Consider the following 21,009-nt stretch of genomic DNA (forward strand, 5'->3'; position numbering starts at 1 on the left):
TCTCCATCATCTTATTTCAAGTGCAGTACATCTAATTATCTTATTTTAGGGGTATAATTACTCATTCCATTGGCAAATAAGCTTATTTACCTGCTCAAATCAAGGAGAAATACAATAGTTTTTAAGAAAATTGTACTTATTTTTAGTTCTCTTTTTGCAGTGTATACTCCTGCAGCACTCCTGACAAAATACCTCTGGGGACACGGTTTTGGGCGTGTCCCAAATCGACTGGAGAACCCTAATGACCTACGCCCCGTTGCATCTCCTGAGTCCAACTCTTTCTAGTTGGTACCGCTCGCCCTCACACAGCAGCGCCGGCTCCTTCCCCCCCAGTGAGGTGAGAGTCCATTTCCCTAAAACCAGATTATATCACCAGGAATCCGTCGCCAAAGCCCCCCCGCACCCAACGGCATGCCTGATTGGTGAATTCCTGCATACGCTGTAAGTCTGGCTCAAAGGTCCCAACAACCGGGCACCATTTATAAAAATAAAATAAGAAAAAATAAATAAATTAAAAAAAAATCAACGTGTGACCCAGAGCTCATCGAGGGGAATGACGATAAGTCCAACTTTCTATACATATTGTGAAAAAGTAAGATCTTTTTTTTTCCTTTAGGAAAAAAGGAGCAAGGATTAAAGTCTGGAAACAAAGTAGTTGTGTTTTTTTTTCTAATCCATACATTATATTTATGTTTTCATGATAACTATCGGACCTGAAACAAATAAATAAATCTATATTGCCAAGATTAGAGGCGTCAGAAAAATAAAAACCTTTCCAGTCAGTGCTGATCGGACTAAATGTGCAGTAAATCGTTTAAGTAATCAAACTAGATGAGTGTCTCACTAGCTGATGATGAGAGGAAGCTGTGCTACCACAGAAAACAGCTGCTTACACAGCAGCTGGAAACATCTGCATGCAGAACTGCTGCAGAAGGTTTTATGTTTGTCAATCTGAGGTGGAAGTGTACTTGATTTTATCATTTAAACATTTTGAAGCAGGTGGAGAATATGAAGAAACTCCAATGGGTTTTCTGTTCAAAGTGAACGCAGCACATCGAGTTAAAAAAGTAAAAAAAAAAAAAAACTGTAGCGAAAGCTTATTACAATTAAAGGTTACAGTAGTACAAATTTCCTATTAAGAGTACAAAAAAATGATACAAAAGTCACTGATGGTGTTCATTTGATCCAGTATAGGGGAATGAAAATGTGCCTTTTCCTATTGTAATTAGGTTGAGCCACACTGAGAATCCACACTTCATCACGCAGTGCCAAGCAGAACCTGCGGCCATCAGAGGAGTTTCTCCTCCACATCTTCCTCCTCCTCCTCCTCCTCCCGGTCGTCCTTCACGATGCCTTCGTCGATGCTCTCCAGCCTCAGCCGCTGACCGTCCAGGTATCGGGGCTTCTGGGCCCCCCTCGTCACAAAGAGCCCCCCCTGCGGCGCCAGACTCTGCTCGAACAGAGCGAGCTTGGCGTCGCTCTCGATGGCCTTCGCCAAGCAGGAGGCGAACGAGTCCAGAGATTTGTGGACCTCTGCGTGGACTTGGACTGAAGAGGCGTTTTCTGCTGGGAAGATAAACAGAAAAGAAGAAAAAGCACGGTTCTTATTCAGGCTTGGTGCAATTTTGCCTTTCGTCTGTTTCAAGCGATAACTTCTGGTGTTTTGCAGGAGACGTGATGAGGAGATACCTTTGGAATGCTCCACCTGATCCTCAAAGGTGACCGAGCTCCGCCTCTTCCCGGATGGATTCCCCAGGTGTGTTGGGAAGGAGGAGCCGTCTGTGCAGGAGTTATCCAGCAGCATCACGTCTGTGCCTGCAGGTCAAACAAAGAGGGCGGGTTCCTGTAAGCTGGGATTTACGTATAGGTCAGCAGATCTTCATACCTTCCAGTCAAATGAACAAAACAAACACAATCAGATATTCCACGATCTCACTCGTTCTCTACAGCTGAAAACACGAGAGGTTAAACAGGAATGTATGACAGAATAGTCACCGTCCAGCTATGGTATCTATCTATCTATCTATCTATCTATCTATCTATCTATCTATCTATCTATCTAGAGAGAGAGAGAGAGAGAGAGAGAAATAAACAACCACTTTAGTCAGACAAGACAAGTTTAATTTGTAGGAAATAAAAAGATGAAATAGAATCTAAAGCAAAAAGAAATGTATATTTATCTCTTTTAAATGTAGGGTTCTCTGACTGCTGACAGACGTAACAAAACTTTAGTACAATAAAAATGTTTGCAGTTTCTTGTTCATTGTTGAAAAAGATAAAGTTTTTACATGCACTATATTTTGCCAAAAGAATTGGTTAACCCATCCAATGTTAAATCGGTTAACGCCAGCCTTTGTGTTAAGAATTGGAAGTTATTAAAGAGCATGAGTAAAGGCCAGGACCTTTGGAAATAAAGTACATTTCAACACTGCATATATAGTGCAACCATGCAGTTTCCATTTTTTTTTCCAAGTCAAACTCTCAAAGTTCCAAGTTGAAAAGATTCAAACTAGCGATCAGTCAACCCTGACCCCATAATCCAATATGGCTACCTTACATATAAAACCCACTGATAGAAGAAGTAACAAAAACAAACTTTCATGACAAATGGGATCTCACCAACTCTTTGATTTTCATTAAGAGCTGGAGCAATAAAATATTATAGTGATCCACAACAATAATCCATCATTTGAATGCATAACCTGATAAACATGCCAACCCTTTTAAAAAAAAGTAATTTTTATAAAATCCAGCACAGAAAATAATTTCTGAACTGGAACATTACAACCCCTTTTAGTAAAATTATTGCTACATGGTTAAAAAACACAAAATGCTAATAAATGCATGATTACTAGTGGCTACAGATGATGGATGCTTTGCATTGCCAATAGTGGTTGGTTAGCCTAACGAACACGCCAATTAGAAAATCTAACTGGTTTTCAACTAACATCTATAACACGGGTAAAATAATGACGTCACTTCCTGATCCCTTTCCTGACCTCAGAGGTCCAGTAGGCAGTATAGCTAGCCGCTAGCACTAGCTAGCAGTCGTCTGCTTCAGTTTGAATTCCTATAAATGCAAAAAGGGAACTAAAAGTAAGTGAAATTTTCTTGAAATCAGTGTATTTTGTCTTGATTTAAGGAGCTAAATGAGACTATTTGCCAATGGAATAAGATTTTTGCACTTAAAATAGGAACAATTCATCTCCATCATCTTATTTCAAGTGCAGTACATCTAATCATCTTATTTTAGGGGTAGAAATACTCATTCCATTGGCAAATAGTCTTATTTAGCTCCTCAAACCAAGGAAAAATACACAAATTTCAAGAAAGTTTTACTTACTTTAGTTTCCTTTTTGCAGTGTGTGCTTCTCTTATATGTCTGAAGCAAAGATTAAAGTGCTTGAACTTGTCCACAGGTAAGCTGCTGTAAATAAATGATACCAAAGTGTCCTCTGAGTACCACTGAAGGACACTCAAGAGCAGCAGGTGGTACTTGAGTTTAAGAAAGTAATTGTCCACAAAAATCAATCCAAGACAAAGTGACAAAAAAAAGGCTGTGTGCATATAGTATTAAAAGAGTGCTGCTCTTTTACTGTCACCTAAAGTCGCACAATAGTTTGCACTATAGTGCGTGCAAAAGTGTTTTTTTTCTTTCTGTGTACGGCATACCTGAGTCCTGAGTGAAGCTGAAGCCGGTGTCTCCGGTACTGCTTCCCACGGCCAGCATGTGTCCTCCTCCAGCCAGCATTGCAGTCAGGTGTGGAGACATCCCCAAGTCTGGCAAAACGTAAGGATAGTTTAAAAACAACACATTCAGAGAGAAACTATTTGTTCCTGTCCGACATTTTTAGGAAAACTTTAGCCTACATGTTGATACCCAGCAGGCTATGGTACAATGGTGGAACGTCTGGAACATTCACCGTCTTGGTATAAAACGCATCTCAGAGGCCAGAGCTTTACTGTCAGTAACAGGGGTTACACGTTTTCATCACTTCTGAGGCGCCCCAGGGTTTACACTGCAAAAACAGTTCTAAAAATAAGTAAAATTTTCTTAAAATGAGTGTATCTGTCCTTGATTTGAACAGGTAAATAAGATGATCTGCCAATGGAATAAGATTTTTGCACATAAAATAGGAACAATTCATCTCCATCATCTTATTTCAAGTGCAAGATGTCCAATTATCTTATTTTAGGGGTCAATATACTCATTCCATTGGCAGATAATATTATCTACCTGCTCAAATCAAGGACAAAAACACAAATTTTAAGAACATTTTACACATTTTTAGATCCGTTTTTGCAGTGTAATACTCAGTCCACCACAGTTTATATTGGATAGATTCCCTCTGCGCTCCGTCTTTGGGAATCCATCTATGTTTCATTGCTTTGCAGATGATACTCAGTTCTACCTGACAGCTGAATTGGGACGGCAGTGTAGGGCTACCTGAATCTAGTAAAGAAGTGTGCAAAGTTGAACCTTCATGAAAATAAGAGAGAAAATCCTGTACATTGGCCTAGATCAGTAAGCCCTGAAACATCTTCAAACTGCAACACATCCTCATAACTGGTACTATAAAAACAAAACAAGCTTAACTCCTATCTTAAAATCTTGCCCATTTTCACATCGCTTCAAAAACGTTATACCTTAAACCACCTTTAAAACTCCTACTGCCTTAATTTATTTAGTTTAAAAAGGTTTATTGTTGTTTAATTGACTATAGGACACACAATGGCAACAAGCTTCCAACATGCTGCTTCGTGCAAGATATGCATCGACCAGCATAGACATTATAAATAGGTAGATGCCACATGGATTGACGTTTCGGCACGGCCGCCATCTTGGATGGGTCTTTCACGCGCCCCTGGTGCATTTATTTGTACTGAGGAAGCTTTTTGCCCGACTAAAATAAATCATAGCTTCCTGAATTTTTACCTGATTTTCACACGGTTTGGTTAGTTACAAACCGTAAAGACGTGGTTATGATACATGACGCTGTCACACATAAAAAAATAACATCTTTTAATGCTGAAATAGGTTGTTTAATGCTCTTAAACAAACAGAAATGTTTTATTACATATTAATAAATCTATAAATGAATACATTTTATTTTAATAAAGAAGCAAGTTGTTCATTTAAATTTATTTCTCTCTCCTGAGCATTCACTAAACGCAACAACAATAATCTCTTCATATTTTTCTTTCTTTAAAATTTCCAGGTAATTCCAGCTCTAGTTCCAGCAGGATCCTGCTTGCAACTAGAGCTGGAGCTTAACACCCTTGAAAAACAACAGCTTTGCACGGCGTCTTGCATGTGTTGGCACTCTAACTCCAGGCTGCTTAATTTGGTAACGTGATTCAGGCTTAGTTTGTGAAAAACAGCGATAACAAATGACGTTGCATGAGGTTATGGTCCATTGGTTGATGTTTCTCCAATCTCAGCCCAACATGGTGATCTGCACCGTGTGATCTACTTTCAGCGATTATAATCGGTTATTGTAACCGTAAGCTGCAGAAAATACTCCGGTCGGCTCATATGCCAGCCTGGAGTAGGAGAAACCCATCCAAGATGGCGGCACATAATGAGGCCTCTACGTACATAATGTCTGTGTCGACCAGCATTAGGGGACCAGATATGCCACTTTAGCTTCATCCAGACAGAAAGCGGTGGACTTGCTGTGGCTCCTCTACATATTTACACGGCTCAGACCAGAACCATTTAAATGTCTCTTAAACACTCATGTACGTTCTCAGGCCTTTGACTTGAGTAGATCATGGGAGCAGGAATGGATTTCATTAGTTATTTTATTCCTTTTTGTTGTCTTTTACTTACTTTCTCTTATTATTTTAACCTGTGTTTGGCTAAATTTTGTTTTTAAGATATAGAAATCATTGGAAAAACTGGCAGCTATGAAGTTGTGGCACTTATTTAACTCCAATGGTCTTCTAAAGTGCATTTTCTGTACATTTTCAATGGTTTAGGAGCGCTCTGACGGTTAGAAAAGTCCAACTCATGAGCATATCTCTGCAAAGATGTCTTGCCATTTAAGTTTTAATGCATCCAACAAAAGTTCCCGCCCAAAAAGACTGCACCCCCTGCTTTAGGCCCACCTGTGATTCTGTTAGAGATGCTGAAGAGGCGGGACGTTCGCTGCCTCGTGGCGAACGACTCTCTGTAGTAACGATCGCCGAAGCACATCCCCAGTAGCTCCTTCCTCACGGTTTTGTTCCACAGGCCGTAGATGAGCGGGTGGCACACGGCGCTGCAGAACGACAGCCACGCCACCAGAGTCTCCGCCGCCTGGGAGACGCTGCCCGCGCCCCACAGCGCCTCCGTGCACACCACCCCGACGTACGGCCCCCAGGTCACGAGGAAGGTGCCGATCACCACCAGGATGGTGACGAAGGCCTTGCACTGGCTCCCCGCGTACACCAGGCTCCGCCTGCTCCCGTTGGACGAGGTCGAAGTGCTCGAGTTCTTGCGCCCGTTCCTCTGCGCGCCCGCCGAGTCGTCTTGGGCCGCGACGACGGTCCCGCAGTGGATTTTCCTGGCCTTCGTGCGAGCGACGCGGAAGATGACTCCGTAGCAGGCCAGGATGACGACGAAGGGGGGGACGACGCACCAGGTGACCCAGAAGGCCGTGTAACTCGGCTCCCTGGACCAGGAGGCGACGCACGTCCGCTTTGAGCAGTCGAACTCGAAGGAGGACCAGCCGAACAACGGGGGCAGGCAGCCCACCAGAGAGTGCAGCCACACGTAGACGATGACCACCACCGCCCGGTTGCCCGTGATCTTCATGGGGTAGATCATCGGGTAGAGCACGGCGTAGTACCTGTCGGGATGAAACAGGAACACAGGTGAAGGAATCTGCTGAATGTGCGGCCCTTAAACCCAGGAGGCTGCTGAGATGGAGGAGGGTGATACGGGAGCTCAAGGCTGCAAGAACCTGGCTAAGAGCGCCGTGATGCATGCTGGTCAAAAGCTGAGAACAACGGACAGGCGGGAGCTTGGCAGGAGAAGACAAAAGCTGCTGTGTAACCAGAAATCCCCAAAGGTGCTGAGGATAATCAGCGGTGAGACCGGGAGCTGCTGGGAAAACTCACAGCGGCTCTCACCGCCGCAGCTTAGGCTCTTCTGAGAGGAAATCCAGTAGTTTTAAATCTTAAACTTGGCTCATATGACGTAAAGTTTGTCCTGATGATGTCAAACAAATGATTGTTTCACTAGTAAGGTCAAATGTTTTAAAGAAAAACAAAATCCAGATGAGTTTAATTGCCTTTTGCTGCCGAGCCAACATATTCAGGGCCTTTGAACTTTACCACCAAATTTCAGTTTCATTCTATTTTTATTTGGGACTTTATATGATTGGTCAGGGAACATCAAAGAGCAGAGAAAAAAAAAAATAGCTCAAAACTCAGATTGGACAGAAAGGTCAACCTGGGGAGGGATTCTCCCACCTGAGCAGGGAAACTCTGCAGCTCCTCCAGTTACAGCGGGCCTCTTGGCTCCCCATTGAATTTTTAGCATGATGGATTGAAGCGTGCTCCAGGAGACAAACTCAGAGCTTAGAATATTGTTTTATAGAAAGAAATGTGCTATAAACGTCTCTGCAATTTCCTCCCTGATCCGCAATCTGTGTTCCTCGAGCTTCATGGTGCCCTTTGTTCGCTTAGGTTCTCCAAAGAACCTCCGAAGGCGTCACATAATAGCTGGATTTACACCGAGATCAAAGTGCACATAGATTTAGTAATTTGCTGACTCCTTCAAGTCTTTTATTTAGGGCATAACTTTAAAAGGAGCCTTAATTCAAATATTTGCCACATATTTCAGATTTTTTCACTCCAATTAATTTTAGAAAAACAATACATAGTTTTTCTTACATTTCACAATCATGCACTATTTTGAGATGGACTAGCGCATAAAATCTCATTAAAATACATTGAGGTTTTAAGTTTTGATGCAAAAAATAAATGTCGAAAAATTCAAGAGGTGTATTAGGGCTGGACGATATATATAAAAAAGCATATTGATAAAATAGAAATCATATCGATCGATATCAATAATTATCAAAAAAAAAATTTATATACATTTTAAGTGCAGCCCTGGCCATTTTATGCCGTTGGTTAATGACCTATTTTTAAATAAACAACCCTTTATTCAACCAACGTTTTACGAAAACTGTAAATGTTAAAAAAGAAAAAAAAAAAGAAGAAGCTGTGCTCTCTGAACTCTCTGAAGGCTGATGGAGGCGGATGCAATAACTATAGTATTAACCTACATGATAGGCTAGAATGTTCTTTTATTTAACTTTTTATTGACACCTGTTTTTTATATTGAACCATACGCCTACTGATCGACATTTATATCGTTATTGAATTATCGTCCAGCCCTACACTGCAAAAACGGATGTAAAAATGAGTAAAATGTTCTTAAAGTTAGTGTATTTATCCTTGATTTGAGCAGGTAAATAAGATTATCTGCCAATGGAATGAGTATTTTGACCCCTAAAATAAGATAATTAGACATCCTGCACTTGAAATAAGATGATTGAGATGAATTGTTCCTATTTTAAGTGCAAAACTCTTATTCCAATGGCAAATCATCTTATTTACCTGCTCAAATCAAGGACAAATGCACAGATTTTAAGAACATTTTACTTATTTTTAGTTCCATTTTTGCAGTGTGAGGTGTATCAATGTTTTTAAGGCTCTTCTAAATGTATCAAATTAACAAAAAAAATACCATCTTCAGCACTTTAATGAGAAATTAGAAATATATTACGCTTCAGTCCCAATAAAAAGAACAAAAACAAACACACGTCCCACGCAGACAAACACTTGGCACCGACCTGTCGATGGCGATAGCCGCCAGGGTGAGCATGCTGGCTGAGCTGATGAGCAGGTAGAGCAGCGCCGTGAAGTTGCACCACACCACCCCGAAGACCCACTCCCTCCTGGCCGAGCTCGCCGCCACGAACGGCAGCACCAGCACGGACAGCAGCAGGTTGGACAGGGTCAGGCTGAACACGAACTTGTTGCTGGGCGTGAGCAGGTACGGCCTGCGGTAGAGCGTGGCCACGATCAGCAGGTTCCCCAGGCCGGCGAGCAGCGTGATGGTCACGATGGACACCGTCTCCAGGGCTGCCAGGCCGCCGCCGCCGCTCCCCGCCGAGGTGCAGTTCCTGCTGGCGTTCATGGCGAGAGGCCGCACCACCGGACCGGGGAGGCGACTGTGGAGGTCTGCAGAGAGAGAGAGAGAGAGGAGCTCACCGTTACGCTGACTGAACAGGAAACAGACCAAATAGAAGAAAAAAGCACATTGATAAAATAGAAATCATATTGATCGATATTGATAATTATCAACAAATTCAAAACACGTATTTTAAGTGCAGCCCTGGACATTTTATGCTGTTGCTTAACGACCTATTTTTAGATAAAGAACATAAACACTGGATTCAAACTCAACCCTTTATTCAACCAGCTTTGTACCAAAACGGCAAGTTTTTAAAAAATTAAAAAGAATGCTTGCTCTCTGAACTCTTAGAAGGGGGCGGAGCTTAGGAGGCGGAGCGTTCCTGGGTCTGCGTTTGTGATTGGTTGGGAGGATGTAACATTAACCTACATGATTGGCCTGAATGCAAAATGAAGGAAAACAGTTCTATTTAACTTTTTATTTACCCTTTTTTTCTATCATATATATATATATATATATATACATATACATATACATATATATATATATATATATATATATATATATATATATATATATATATATATATATATATATATATATATACATATACATATATATACATATACATATATATATATACATATACATATATATATATACATATATATAAATATATAATATATATATATATATATACATATACATATACTATATATACATATATATATATATATATATATCTATATATATATATATATATATATATATATATATATATATATATATATATATATATATATATATATATATATATATATATATTGAATTATCGTCCAGCCCTAAAACAAACCACTGAAGCTTATTTAAGAACATTTGATCCATGGATGGACGGCAAACAGGCTAATAACGTTGATGAACTCGAAGCCTTGTGAACGCGCTAAATAAGATTTTCCCTGAAAAGAATAATTAAGCTCAAATCCCCAAACTGTGACCAGAACTGAAGAAGACTTTCAGATGAGCATCAAATAACAACAAAGTCCAATTTCCTTCTATTTAAGCGCTTAGGATCGGGCCCGTTCATAGTGATCACCGCATATTCTAACAGTACCCATGAACTGGTGGAAGAAACAAAACAGCAAGCTACACGTATGGGATTAAGCAAAGTCTTACTGATTGATTTGGTCCCGGCTGTTTTTAAGGTTCGAGATAAACACAGACGACTAAAAGCAAAGCTCCAGAACGACAACGTGCTGCCAGAATTACAGCTACACTGTATTTGAAAATCCTGTAATATTGGTAAATATTGCAACGACCAAAAGCTACTGATATCTCCTCCTCATCACTGTGTGACCTTTAACATTTTGGGCAACGTCACCCACGTCCAGATCGAGCATCGGCTGTCCGGCTTGATAAATATCACATTAGCATGAAAAATGCAGCTTCATAGCGCTTGGAATACACAAGCGAGTGCTGCACACGCTGTTATCGCAGTATGTTGGTCATCCCGAGTAAAGAGTTATATTTGTGAAATTCAAACAAACAGAAAAAAGCTAAATCCAACATGAAGCCTGTACATTTGTGGTTTGAAGACTCAAAATAAAAGTTTTAACTTAGCGTGTCGTTCACATCATCTGGTTCATGCGAGTAAGGCAGTTTAAAGGGGACATTTAGTGCAATATATATCAGAGCAAAACGGGAAATCTGTCTTGTTTCAAAAACACTATGTGACAGTAGAAAGCAAATCAAAACACTTGAGGGTTCCTTGTACCTTTATTCTAAATTTACGTCTGATTTTTCTTCAAGCAGCCAGGCTTCCAGTTTGGATGGATGGATGGATGGATGGATGGATAACAGGTGGGCAAACGAATGCAGGGATGGATACATGAACTGATGGATGGATGGACAGACGGGCGAGTGGATGCAGAAACATGCTTGCATGGATGAATGAATGAAAGCATGGGTGAATAAATGGATGAACGGATAATAGAAGGTGGCCAAACAAGTCAGCTAGCACCGACAATAAGAATGAAGCCATAATATTAAAAAATATAAACTTGTAAAATTAGGAGAGTAAAGTAATACTTTTTATAAGAACTCTTACCACAAAGTGCAGCTTTCCACCTGCATTAAAATGAGGAAGTGTTGAGTGTAAAGTTTCATACTTTGGTAGAAATACAAGTTTTTTTCTTTTTTTAGCACATCAGCATCAAAATCATCTTGGGACCCCAAAGAGGTGTCTCGTGACCCCTGGGGGGTCCCCGACCCCCACATTGGGAACCCCTGGGATAGGGAATAAAAGCCAATAAATACATCCCAATAACTGCTCCATATTCCATGTCAATTTTCAATAACTAAAAGACAATTTTATCAAAGCCCCTACATTTTCCAGATGCAACAGGTCCAACCTTACCACATTTGAAAATGATAAAAACACCATTTATAAAGTCCTCAAAGACAGAACTGCAACAATAAATAGCTATAATTAAATAGGGGAAATAATGCATTATAAAAAACTAAATCCATGATCTTAAAGCATACCGTTACAGGCGCACTTTCTTCTTTTGTTTATATATATATATATATATATATATATATATATATATATATATATATATATATATATATATATATATGTGTGTGTGTGTGTGTGTGTGTGTGTGTACACATGCATACACACACACGTGTTTTAAATAGGCAAGGCAAGGCAAATTTATTTATATAGCACAATTCAGTACAGAGACAATGCAAAGTTATTTAATACGATTAAATAACCCAGTGTTTAAAAAAAAAATCTAATTAATTGATTTCTAACAGAATTTGAGTTATTTCCTAAAAGATTTACCATATAAAATCCTATTTTCTCTCTATTTAGTATCGACTTTAAGTGCTGACGTTCCTCTGAACACTTATTACATTCTAATAAGACATGTTCCACTGTTTCCATCTGATTACAGAAATCCCTGTTTAATGTTTCCCTATTCTGAAAAGAGATCCATTAAGTCCAGTATGACCAATTCTAAGTCGAGATATAACCTCCTCTTCTTTCCGCCTTCCACTCATACAACAATTACCCCGCACAGTCTTTTGAATTTTATATAAATCCAGTGTCATGATTAGCCCATTGTTCCTGCCTTTATTTTTGAATGGATTTACCCTTACTTTTGCTTAAAGGAATACTCACGTTAATAACATGTGATTTCAGGGCGCTTTGCCTCGTCTCTGCAGACTTTACATTAAACTCTGGTAGTCTGGACCTACAGCCCCATCATGCCCACCCAGCGACTCCTCTGGCTCTAAAACTACTGCAGCCTTGCTCTTTCTAGGTCGGAGAGACTTCAGGCGCCTTTCTACTCCCTCGTCTGTTAGTCTCAGACTGTAAAGTTATTAAAAAAGCAACATTTAAAACCACTTTTAAAAAGAAAAAAACTTGGTGAAGCCCAAAAAGCTTAAAGTCCAAGGAAAACTTGAACCCTGCTGGAGGTTGTGTCTCTCCGGCTCCGCTTGTGAGCTCATATTCTCCCAGAAAGCCTCTCCTAACCGCGGCTCTGTGATCGCAGTGGTCAGAGGAGACTTTTTTGGGGATTTATTTCGGTTTTCCGGACAGACGGCTGCGGATAAAACCCGGTGAACGGAGGAGGTCGAGCCTCCGGAGCCTCCGGAGCCTCCGGAGCCGCGCCGCTACCGTTAGCTAGCTCCAACTTTACCCCCGTCGCCCCCCTCCTGAACTCGGCTTTTTTTTTTTTTACCTGCTTTTGTTCGGCGCTGGGGCTCCACATTTCGCCTCTCAGCGAAGGCGAAACATCCATCTTGTTTTTTCTTCTTCTTTTTTTAATATATCCTCAAAAACCAGAGCAAAAGCGGGACGTAAAAAAACAAAACAGAAGCAAAGCTGGTGAATATGGGGGAAAGTTTAAGGTTTTGCTCCCCGGATTAATCTCGAGCGGCCAGCTGTGGCTGCAATGGCGTCCTCCTCCTCCTCCTCCTCCACCTCCCACCCAAAGCTCCCTCTCCGAGCTGCCACCCTCCCAGTGTGGGTGGTCGTCGAGGACATGGGGGAAAAAACTCTTAATTTCACCGTTAAAGCAGCGCTGCCATCCCGTAGTTATTAAAGCCTTTGTTTAGTTCCGTCATATTTCTTTGTTATAATGTTTATTATTGGGAGAAAATTTACATTTAATCCTGTTTTGGGGAGCGGCGCATTGTACGTACATTGCTGTGTTTTAATGAGAACACGTATGAAGGACTTTGTCTGATTGTGGATGATCTGTTAACGCTTAGCTCGAGCCACCGGTGGACCACACACGGAGATCATAGCTTCCCGCTACGGAGGCGCCGCTCGCAACCGATTCGGCTCCAGTTGCCGGATCATTCAGTGAACGACAGAAGCTGCGCCTTTTATAAATGGGTTTACTTTTATGACGAGAGTGTTTTAGGACAGATGTCAATTGCTAAATGCTGTCAGTGGCTGTTTTGATGCCATACAGTACAGCCAATTAGGTGGAATTAACGAACCAGGAATGGGACATTGGCGGGAAAGGAGGAAGAGGCAGAATAAAGGAGAATGAGGGGCTCTAGTTTAAAGCCAGTTTTCGTGCCTTACCTGCTCATGAAAATTGAAAAAGATTGATACGTACCCCTAGGTTGGATGTTTTATTTAGACTTGAATGTCTAAATAAAGCATGTGTTCCCCCTCCCCCAATTCTAACAACAAATTATACACTCCACAAATTCAGGAAATTATTTCATCTATACTCAAAATGATAAATGTTAAAATGACTAGGCACGGCATGTGGTAATGTTGCACAGTCAATTAACACACCGAAGTGGCAAAGAGCATGAGGTTAAAGTTTGCTGGGGTGTACTCACACATTTCCTATGGAAACTTCTAAAGCAGCAAAACACCCATTTATGTAAACAAAAAAGAAAAAGTAAAAAAACATATTTTGGGCTCCTAAATCTTAAAATGTTTTCATCCTGGACCTTTCTTTCTCTGTGGGGTTGTCCTGGAGAATGTGTGGGCTTGAATGGCCCTCAGGTATGTGTGCATGTATGGTTGTTTGTCTGCCCCATCTCTGGCCAACTGAATGATACTGATGGGCCCCAATCACCTCCCTATATATATATATACACTTTGATTTTTTAGGTTACATGTGGCTCAAGTGTGTTTAAAAAAGTAGAAAGATTAGCTTCAGGTTACATCTTTGTTTTGCAAATGTATCAAATGTATGTACCCTCACAAAATAAATAAGGAAAAAAACTATTTCTGAAACCAAAAAGTTCTGCAAGGTGACAAGCCATTCAGAAGCAGGAAGAGTTCTGACTCGTTTTGCTTGAGCTGAGCAAACTGATCGGGATCCAGGAAAAGAGCCGCAATCCCCATCCCAAGCGAGAACACGTCATCTGCAGCCTTCCAATCAGGGACCGGGACGCGTTACTGACTTTGACCACACGGTGTCGCACTTGCACAAAACAGAATCAGACCCACATCTGAGTCTTTTATTATTAATGTTTCGATCTAACATAAGTTGGTCTAGCAGAGTTAAAAAATTTGAGACCTTAAACACAAAATTAAGCAACCAGAACACACAATGCATTGTTTTTTATTTTTTATTATTATTGTTTTTATTGCTGGCACCCTCCATCAAGTCCATATAGATGGGAATGGATCACTATAGAACAGAAACTGTTTTCTTGGTAATAAATACAACAATTATAAAAGCAAACCTATTATTTTGGGAATTAAAAAAAAAGTAACGTATTGTAGGTCTAAATTAAATTCAACCTTATTGTTAAAATTTCGGCATGGCGATCTGTGGAGTGTAATCAGTCAAAAGAGAAACCATCAAACCCTGAAAGAGGTAAAACAAGTCATATTAATATTCAGTATGAAGAGCAAACATGACGGATTTACCCGCTATCTTACCATGATGGTCCATTTACGATTCTCGGCTTCAGGAAAGACGAGGGAGCGGGATGAATAAAATACCTGGTCATCCACCTCCTCCATTTTCCGGGGGAGGCAGTGAAGAAAGGTCCAGTCTGGTTTGGCCACATTCCAGTCTGTGTTCATTCAGTCCACCCCCAAACAAAAACAGAGCATAAACATTTTCCAAATCACTCGAGGGATACATTTAATGCAGCTTTTCTAAATAAAAATTAATAGCTCCCTGATTTGTTTGGGTCCGGTCCCTGTTTCAGACTTGCTGAACTACTATGAACTACTATGATATAAAGTTAAAAACTAAAGGTTAATACATGAGGCTTTGTTTAAAAGAAGCTAAGACATTAGGATCACTAATCTGCTTACTCTTATTATGTAGAGTCTTCATTTATGAGCGATACAGTGCAATGCAAAAGTATTCCAACCAGTTCAACGTTTTCACCCTTTTCCCACATTTCAACCAAAAACTTGAATTCACTTTACTGAGATTGAATGTGACAGACCAACACAAGTTGTCACATAAACGTGAAACGCAAAGGACACGATGCCGAGCTTTCACAATGACAGAACCCTGAGAAGTATGACGCAGCCCTCTGTACTCTGACCCTGTGTAAACATCAATTTTATTTAGCGCTCAAGGTAGTAAATAGAGTACAACTTGTGGTCAGTATAAAAGCAACTGTTCTGTGGAGGCCTCAGATGTTTGTTAGAGAACGTTATTGAACAAACAGCATCATGAAGAACACAGCAGACAGGTCAAGGATGGAGTTGTGGAAAGGCCTCACGTTTAAAAGAATGCCTACGTGCAAAGAAATCTGACTGAGCCATTTTGCAAAGAAAAATGGTCTTTCATATAAAATCCCAATTGAATGCACTGAGGTTTGGTGGTAGTAATATAAGAAAAAGGTGAAAAGGCTCAGAGGTATGTAATGAAAGGGACTGTAGAGTAATCGGATTGCTCTTTAAATACCACCTAAACAAACTTTCTGCTTGCCTGCATTGTGATCTGGTATCCCTGGAAGTCTTTGAGCCTCCTTTTCTTCTCCTCTTCCTGACCCATGCTGACCCAAGTGTCAGTGACCAACACATTGCTGCCATGGGCCGCCTCCATCGGATCAGAGGTCAGAACGAGTTGGGTGCCATGCTGAGACAGAAACCATTACTAGAAAAATAACTCAAATGTAAAAAAGTGACTTTAAGCGGCAGGATCTCACTTGTTTGGAGAGCTTCAGGGCCTCTTCAGTGACCCGCTTGTCCGGTTCGTAACCCTGTGGAGAGCACCGCGTTTAGCGTGACAGGAAAAGTGCCCATCTAACCCCATGACGATCTGAGAAGATGCCAACCTTTGGTGTGGCAACTTTAAGATGAACCCCCAGTTTGGCAGCAGTCATCATGAAAGAGTGGAGGACATTGTTTCCGTCTCCAATCCAGCTCACTGTAAGTCCACTAAGAGATCCATAATGCTCCTAGAACAAAAAAAAAAAAAACAGTGGGGGTTGAGCAGGTTCCTCATATAAATAACTAGTAAAATGGGGTAAAATGGCACCTGTAAGGTGAGGAAGTCTGCCAGAATCTGGATCGGGTGATAGAGGTCAGAGAGTCCGTTAATGATGGGGATGGAAGCCTCCCGGTCAAGCTCCTCCAGCGTCGAGTGGCTGTAAACTCGGGCCAAAACGATATCACAAAGTCCAGAGAGAACCCTGTGCAGAACGGCATGAGATATCACACAACAATGAAACCCACGGCTTCCGCTTTCACTGAAAGCAATACCACAAACTAAGCATGGAGAACATCCTCTTGTATACGAAAAGCCGGCTATCGATATGCTATGGGATGAGATAATTATGATCAACTTTAAAGGAATTATAAGTAATACTGACACCTTGTGGCTCAAATCGGTACAACAGCTTGCCAATCACAACAATCTAATATGCCGTTTTTAAAGGGTGTGAGACCCTTCTGAATTTTTACTAAACACAGGATGGGTATATCCTGTTGTATTCTGTTCTATTTCTGATCCGCTTCCCTTACTAGCTTCCATGTTTGCAGGCTTCAGCACTTTTGCCAAGATAAAATACCAAATGCTGTGCTCTGTGTTGGGAACCCTGGGAAATCTCATGATTGGCTGAGGAAACAGGAAGTAAAAACACTGACTACACTCTGAACCGAAGTAGTTTTGGACCGTACCTCTAAGGTTTGAAAGGAGAAAACGTGACTAAGACATTGTTGATGGAGAGGACTGATTGTTTATAGGCAATGTTAATTCCATCCTGGGTGAGAAATGAAAATGAATTAGGTTGATTTTACAGTAAATATCTTCGTGTCTAAAAATCACAGTTATTCCAACTTGATGTACTACATGGGAGGAGCAGTCACCAGTACCGGTTGTTGGATTAATGGCGCCCCAATCAAGACCCTGCTTTATTTATATTTATTCTCAGTAGCAAGCAGAGGGCATCAAGATACCATCAGCTGCACAAATATCGTCTATTTTCTGGTCTGGTGATGTGCGCCCCCCTTTTCTAATGCCCCCCTGGGAAATTGTCCATGTAGCTTTATTGTCCAAAACAGCCACTTTTGGTGATTTTTCTATTTTCTCACTTCTACTCAACGTATCTGGTGTAGTAAAGTGTCATATTGGCTGTTTTTAGAGCAAATGTTTAGTTTTAAGGTTGTGTGCAGTTCAATATGTATTGACAAACGCAGTTCTGAAGTGTAATATTTGCATCTTTATGTTTGTACAGTAATAAATACCAGTAATGACACCATTTATTCCTTGTACTAGTCAAAGCGAGTTGTTCAGATGGCAGCCTCTCTTCAGACACTGGTTTAAAAAACACACACCTGGCTGTGTCGGTGCTGCTTTCATTCACTCCCAGGTGGATGTCCTGTGAGGTCAGGAAACAGGGGTGTCCACCCAACAGAGCAAAACCTGGAGCATGAAGAACATTTAGTTACCATTCAAGCCCATTGCCATGCTGGGAAACAATCATATGAAGATAAGACTATTCAAAGCACACGCCAGCACAATAAACAGGAAATAGTTTCAAAGTGTGGCCCCTGTGCTGATTTAAAAAAAAGATTTGGTCCACCAGCACAGGAGGCTGATGCAGTTGGAACATTTTAGTTTTTAATTAGGCTAAAATTATTACAGCAAAGTTAAAATCCTACAATTGAAACTGTTAAATACAACACAAAGTATTAATCTTTTAATAGACACCCTTTTGACATTCTCTTTAATCTCATAGTAACATCTATCCAATGACATGTAATTACTCAGGTGCAGACTTTGGTGCATTAAATGGCCTAATTACAAAGAACAACTGACCCAAATACCGTCCTTATATTGCTAGAACAAAAAGAGTAAAGTTTATTATTGTGAAAAAGTCAAATTAAATTATTCAAAATTATTTGCAAACTGGAGGACCCTCTTTTAATACGACAATTGTGCAAAACCCTTTTTTAAATTTTGGATCTTCAAAACATATTAATTTCCTTATTGATTTTTTTATTGATCATATTTTGTAGTGCAGGTAAAAAAAATAACTAAATCTTTTTGGTTTAAAAAAAAAAAAAGTTAATTTGTTGGCCCTCGAGTTCCTTTGACTTGACAATTTTGACCCATGCAATGAAAGGTTTGGACCACTCCTGTCATTGTATTTTATGTAACAAACCCACACAAATCAGCGCACTACTGCAACGGGGAAAGAAAATGACAAGTGCCTTCAAATTTTACGGAAAGCCTCTGAAAACAACTTTTTACGTCTTGCCACAGATTCTCAATTGGATTCAGGTCCAGACTTTGAATCCTTCTAAAAAACACACAAATATGCTTTATTCTAAAAACATTAATTTGTAGCTTTGCTTATATGTCTAAGGTTGTTGTCCTGGTGAAAATTGAATCTATGTCCCAGTATCGAGTCTCTCGAAGCCTTCGACAGGTTTTCTTCCAGAAGCGCCCACATTCCCTTTAACTAAAACCAACGTCCCTGTCCCTGCTGAAGTTAATCTGCTCAGGATAACGCACAGTTGCAGCATCAGCTGTCCTCCACACATGGGGTCCAAAAGCTCCACACCGTTATGTGTGACCTGTCAGCTACCTTCCTTGAACTTTATGATACCGTTTGTTCACTTATGAAGCTCTAAAACCACAGCTGTTTCTACACGGAGATAAAAATGACACACAAGTGGACTCTGTAGCAGTTAGATGACTTCTAAAGGATTTCTATTTGAGTGTATCAGAGTTTAAAACACATAAATCTCAATAAGATAACTGGGGGCTAGTGGTTGTGATGTGACAGAAAGAAAGCACCGTATGCAGGAGCTGCAGAAGCCCAGTGTTTTGCCACAGGCATGCCCTGAAAGTTAGGTTTCAGCAGATCTTTTGTTTCTGCTGACACAATGAGAGGCAGGAAGAGTATCAGAGCAGTGAACACAACCAGGAGACGGCCTGTTAAACCCTTCGCCCTCCTGCAATAGCTATGAAACAAGCTTTCATGCAGCACACAGGTCTCTTTTTAAAGCCCCATGCAAAGGGCCTGATATACAAACTGAACACCTGTTTCTGTAGACATTCTTGTTCTGGTGCTCCTCTTCTCAAATATCATTGCAATCGACTTTCCTTGCAGAAGTGGCAGATACTGAAATAAAAATAGCAGTTGGTTTAAAAAAAAAAAAAAAACACCCTAAATTAAAGGCGAATTTGTTTAGAGGCATTGACATTTACTCCCTTTAGTTAAATACCTGCTTTTCATGCTTGATCTGATGCTTGAGGTCCCCTGATACCACAGCAGCTTTTGATTTCATCCGAGCTGAAATCTTAAGCGTGAGACAGACAGCTGCGACCTTTTAGGCTGACTGAGCTGAGGGAAGCCGCTCCGCTGTGAAAAAGGGCAACAATGTTTGCGTGATCAGGACGCAGCGTGGACAAGCGATTTCTTTAGAGCAATCGCCTCTAAATACGGCGGAGTTGCTTACCCGAATCCTCTCCGCGGGGATGCAATGGAAAGATTTCAAACTCTTTAAAGGCTACCGGTGACAGGCAATAGATTTAAAGGCATCGCAGGGAATTAACGGAGCGCAACGTGCGGCGACTTTTGGATCGGACCATTAAACGGGGTCTGCACCCTTTCAACGCCGGGAGGACTTTGAGGGACATCTGAGTGGGTGGAGTTTGAGCGCGATCTTTAAACTGCAGCAGTTTTTTTTAAACAGCTTTATTGATCAGAACACTAATCACATGTTCAAATAAGAATCTCCACTTTGTATTCGTACAAAAAGAGAAATAAAATGTTATATGCAAGTTAACTTGTGGAAGGCAAGGAAAAAATAAAATAAAAAAATTAAACAGGCATTTACATTTAAACCAGTGGAAGCATACAAATCCAATCTCCAAAAGTATAAATACATATACCATATGTATTTAAGGATTTAAAATCCACACTTAACAGAGACTGACACATTTCAGCAATCGAGACATTTTCCTTTCATCATATTAATTTTAGTATTTTGTCAAATCAAAGCACCAGAAATTGTGACATGCTATATTTGTCAGCTAAAAAAAAGATAAAGAGGAATATAAGATTTTTAGTTTGTTTTTAAAACTTATTAGTGAAGGTTTTTGGATTTTTCCATTTACATACATGTACATGATATCTTCCCATGATAATATTGACCATGTCAGATATATCCTTAGCAATGTATGTTAATATTTGGTTTATGTCAAAAGGTGTTTTATTTTCTGCAGGTGACTGGTGTTGCTTTCTTGGTGTCAGCTGAGGTCACAGAAATACGTCCCACCAAACGTAATCATGCTCTGGCTGTAAGCTGGAAAAACCAGCGCTCAGTTTTTTGGACTCAGTCTGCAGCTGAC

General features: G+C 40.5%; 1 protein-coding gene across 1 annotated transcript; it reads right to left on the bottom strand.

Annotated features, from left to right (window-relative positions):
* Window positions 1–966: 966 nt before the first annotated feature.
* On the bottom strand, window positions 967–13,176 carry gpr161a (G protein-coupled receptor 161a). The gene is made up of 6 exons (XM_036139162.1): window positions 12,943–13,176; window positions 8,850–9,240; window positions 6,112–6,833; window positions 3,673–3,780; window positions 1,690–1,815; window positions 967–1,563 (listed from the first exon to the last, which is right to left on the bottom strand). Exons 2-6 carry the CDS (start codon window positions 9,194–9,196, stop codon window positions 1,289–1,291), a joined length of 1,578 nt encoding a protein of 525 aa, XP_035995055.1. The 5' UTR covers window positions 9,197–9,240; window positions 12,943–13,176; the 3' UTR covers window positions 967–1,288.
* Window positions 13,177–21,009: the final 7,833 nt, after the last annotated feature.

This window comes from Fundulus heteroclitus, chromosome 7, assembly GCF_011125445.2.
Source record: "Fundulus heteroclitus isolate FHET01 chromosome 7, MU-UCD_Fhet_4.1, whole genome shotgun sequence".
Taxonomy (NCBI): Eukaryota; Metazoa; Chordata; class Actinopteri; order Cyprinodontiformes; family Fundulidae; genus Fundulus; species Fundulus heteroclitus.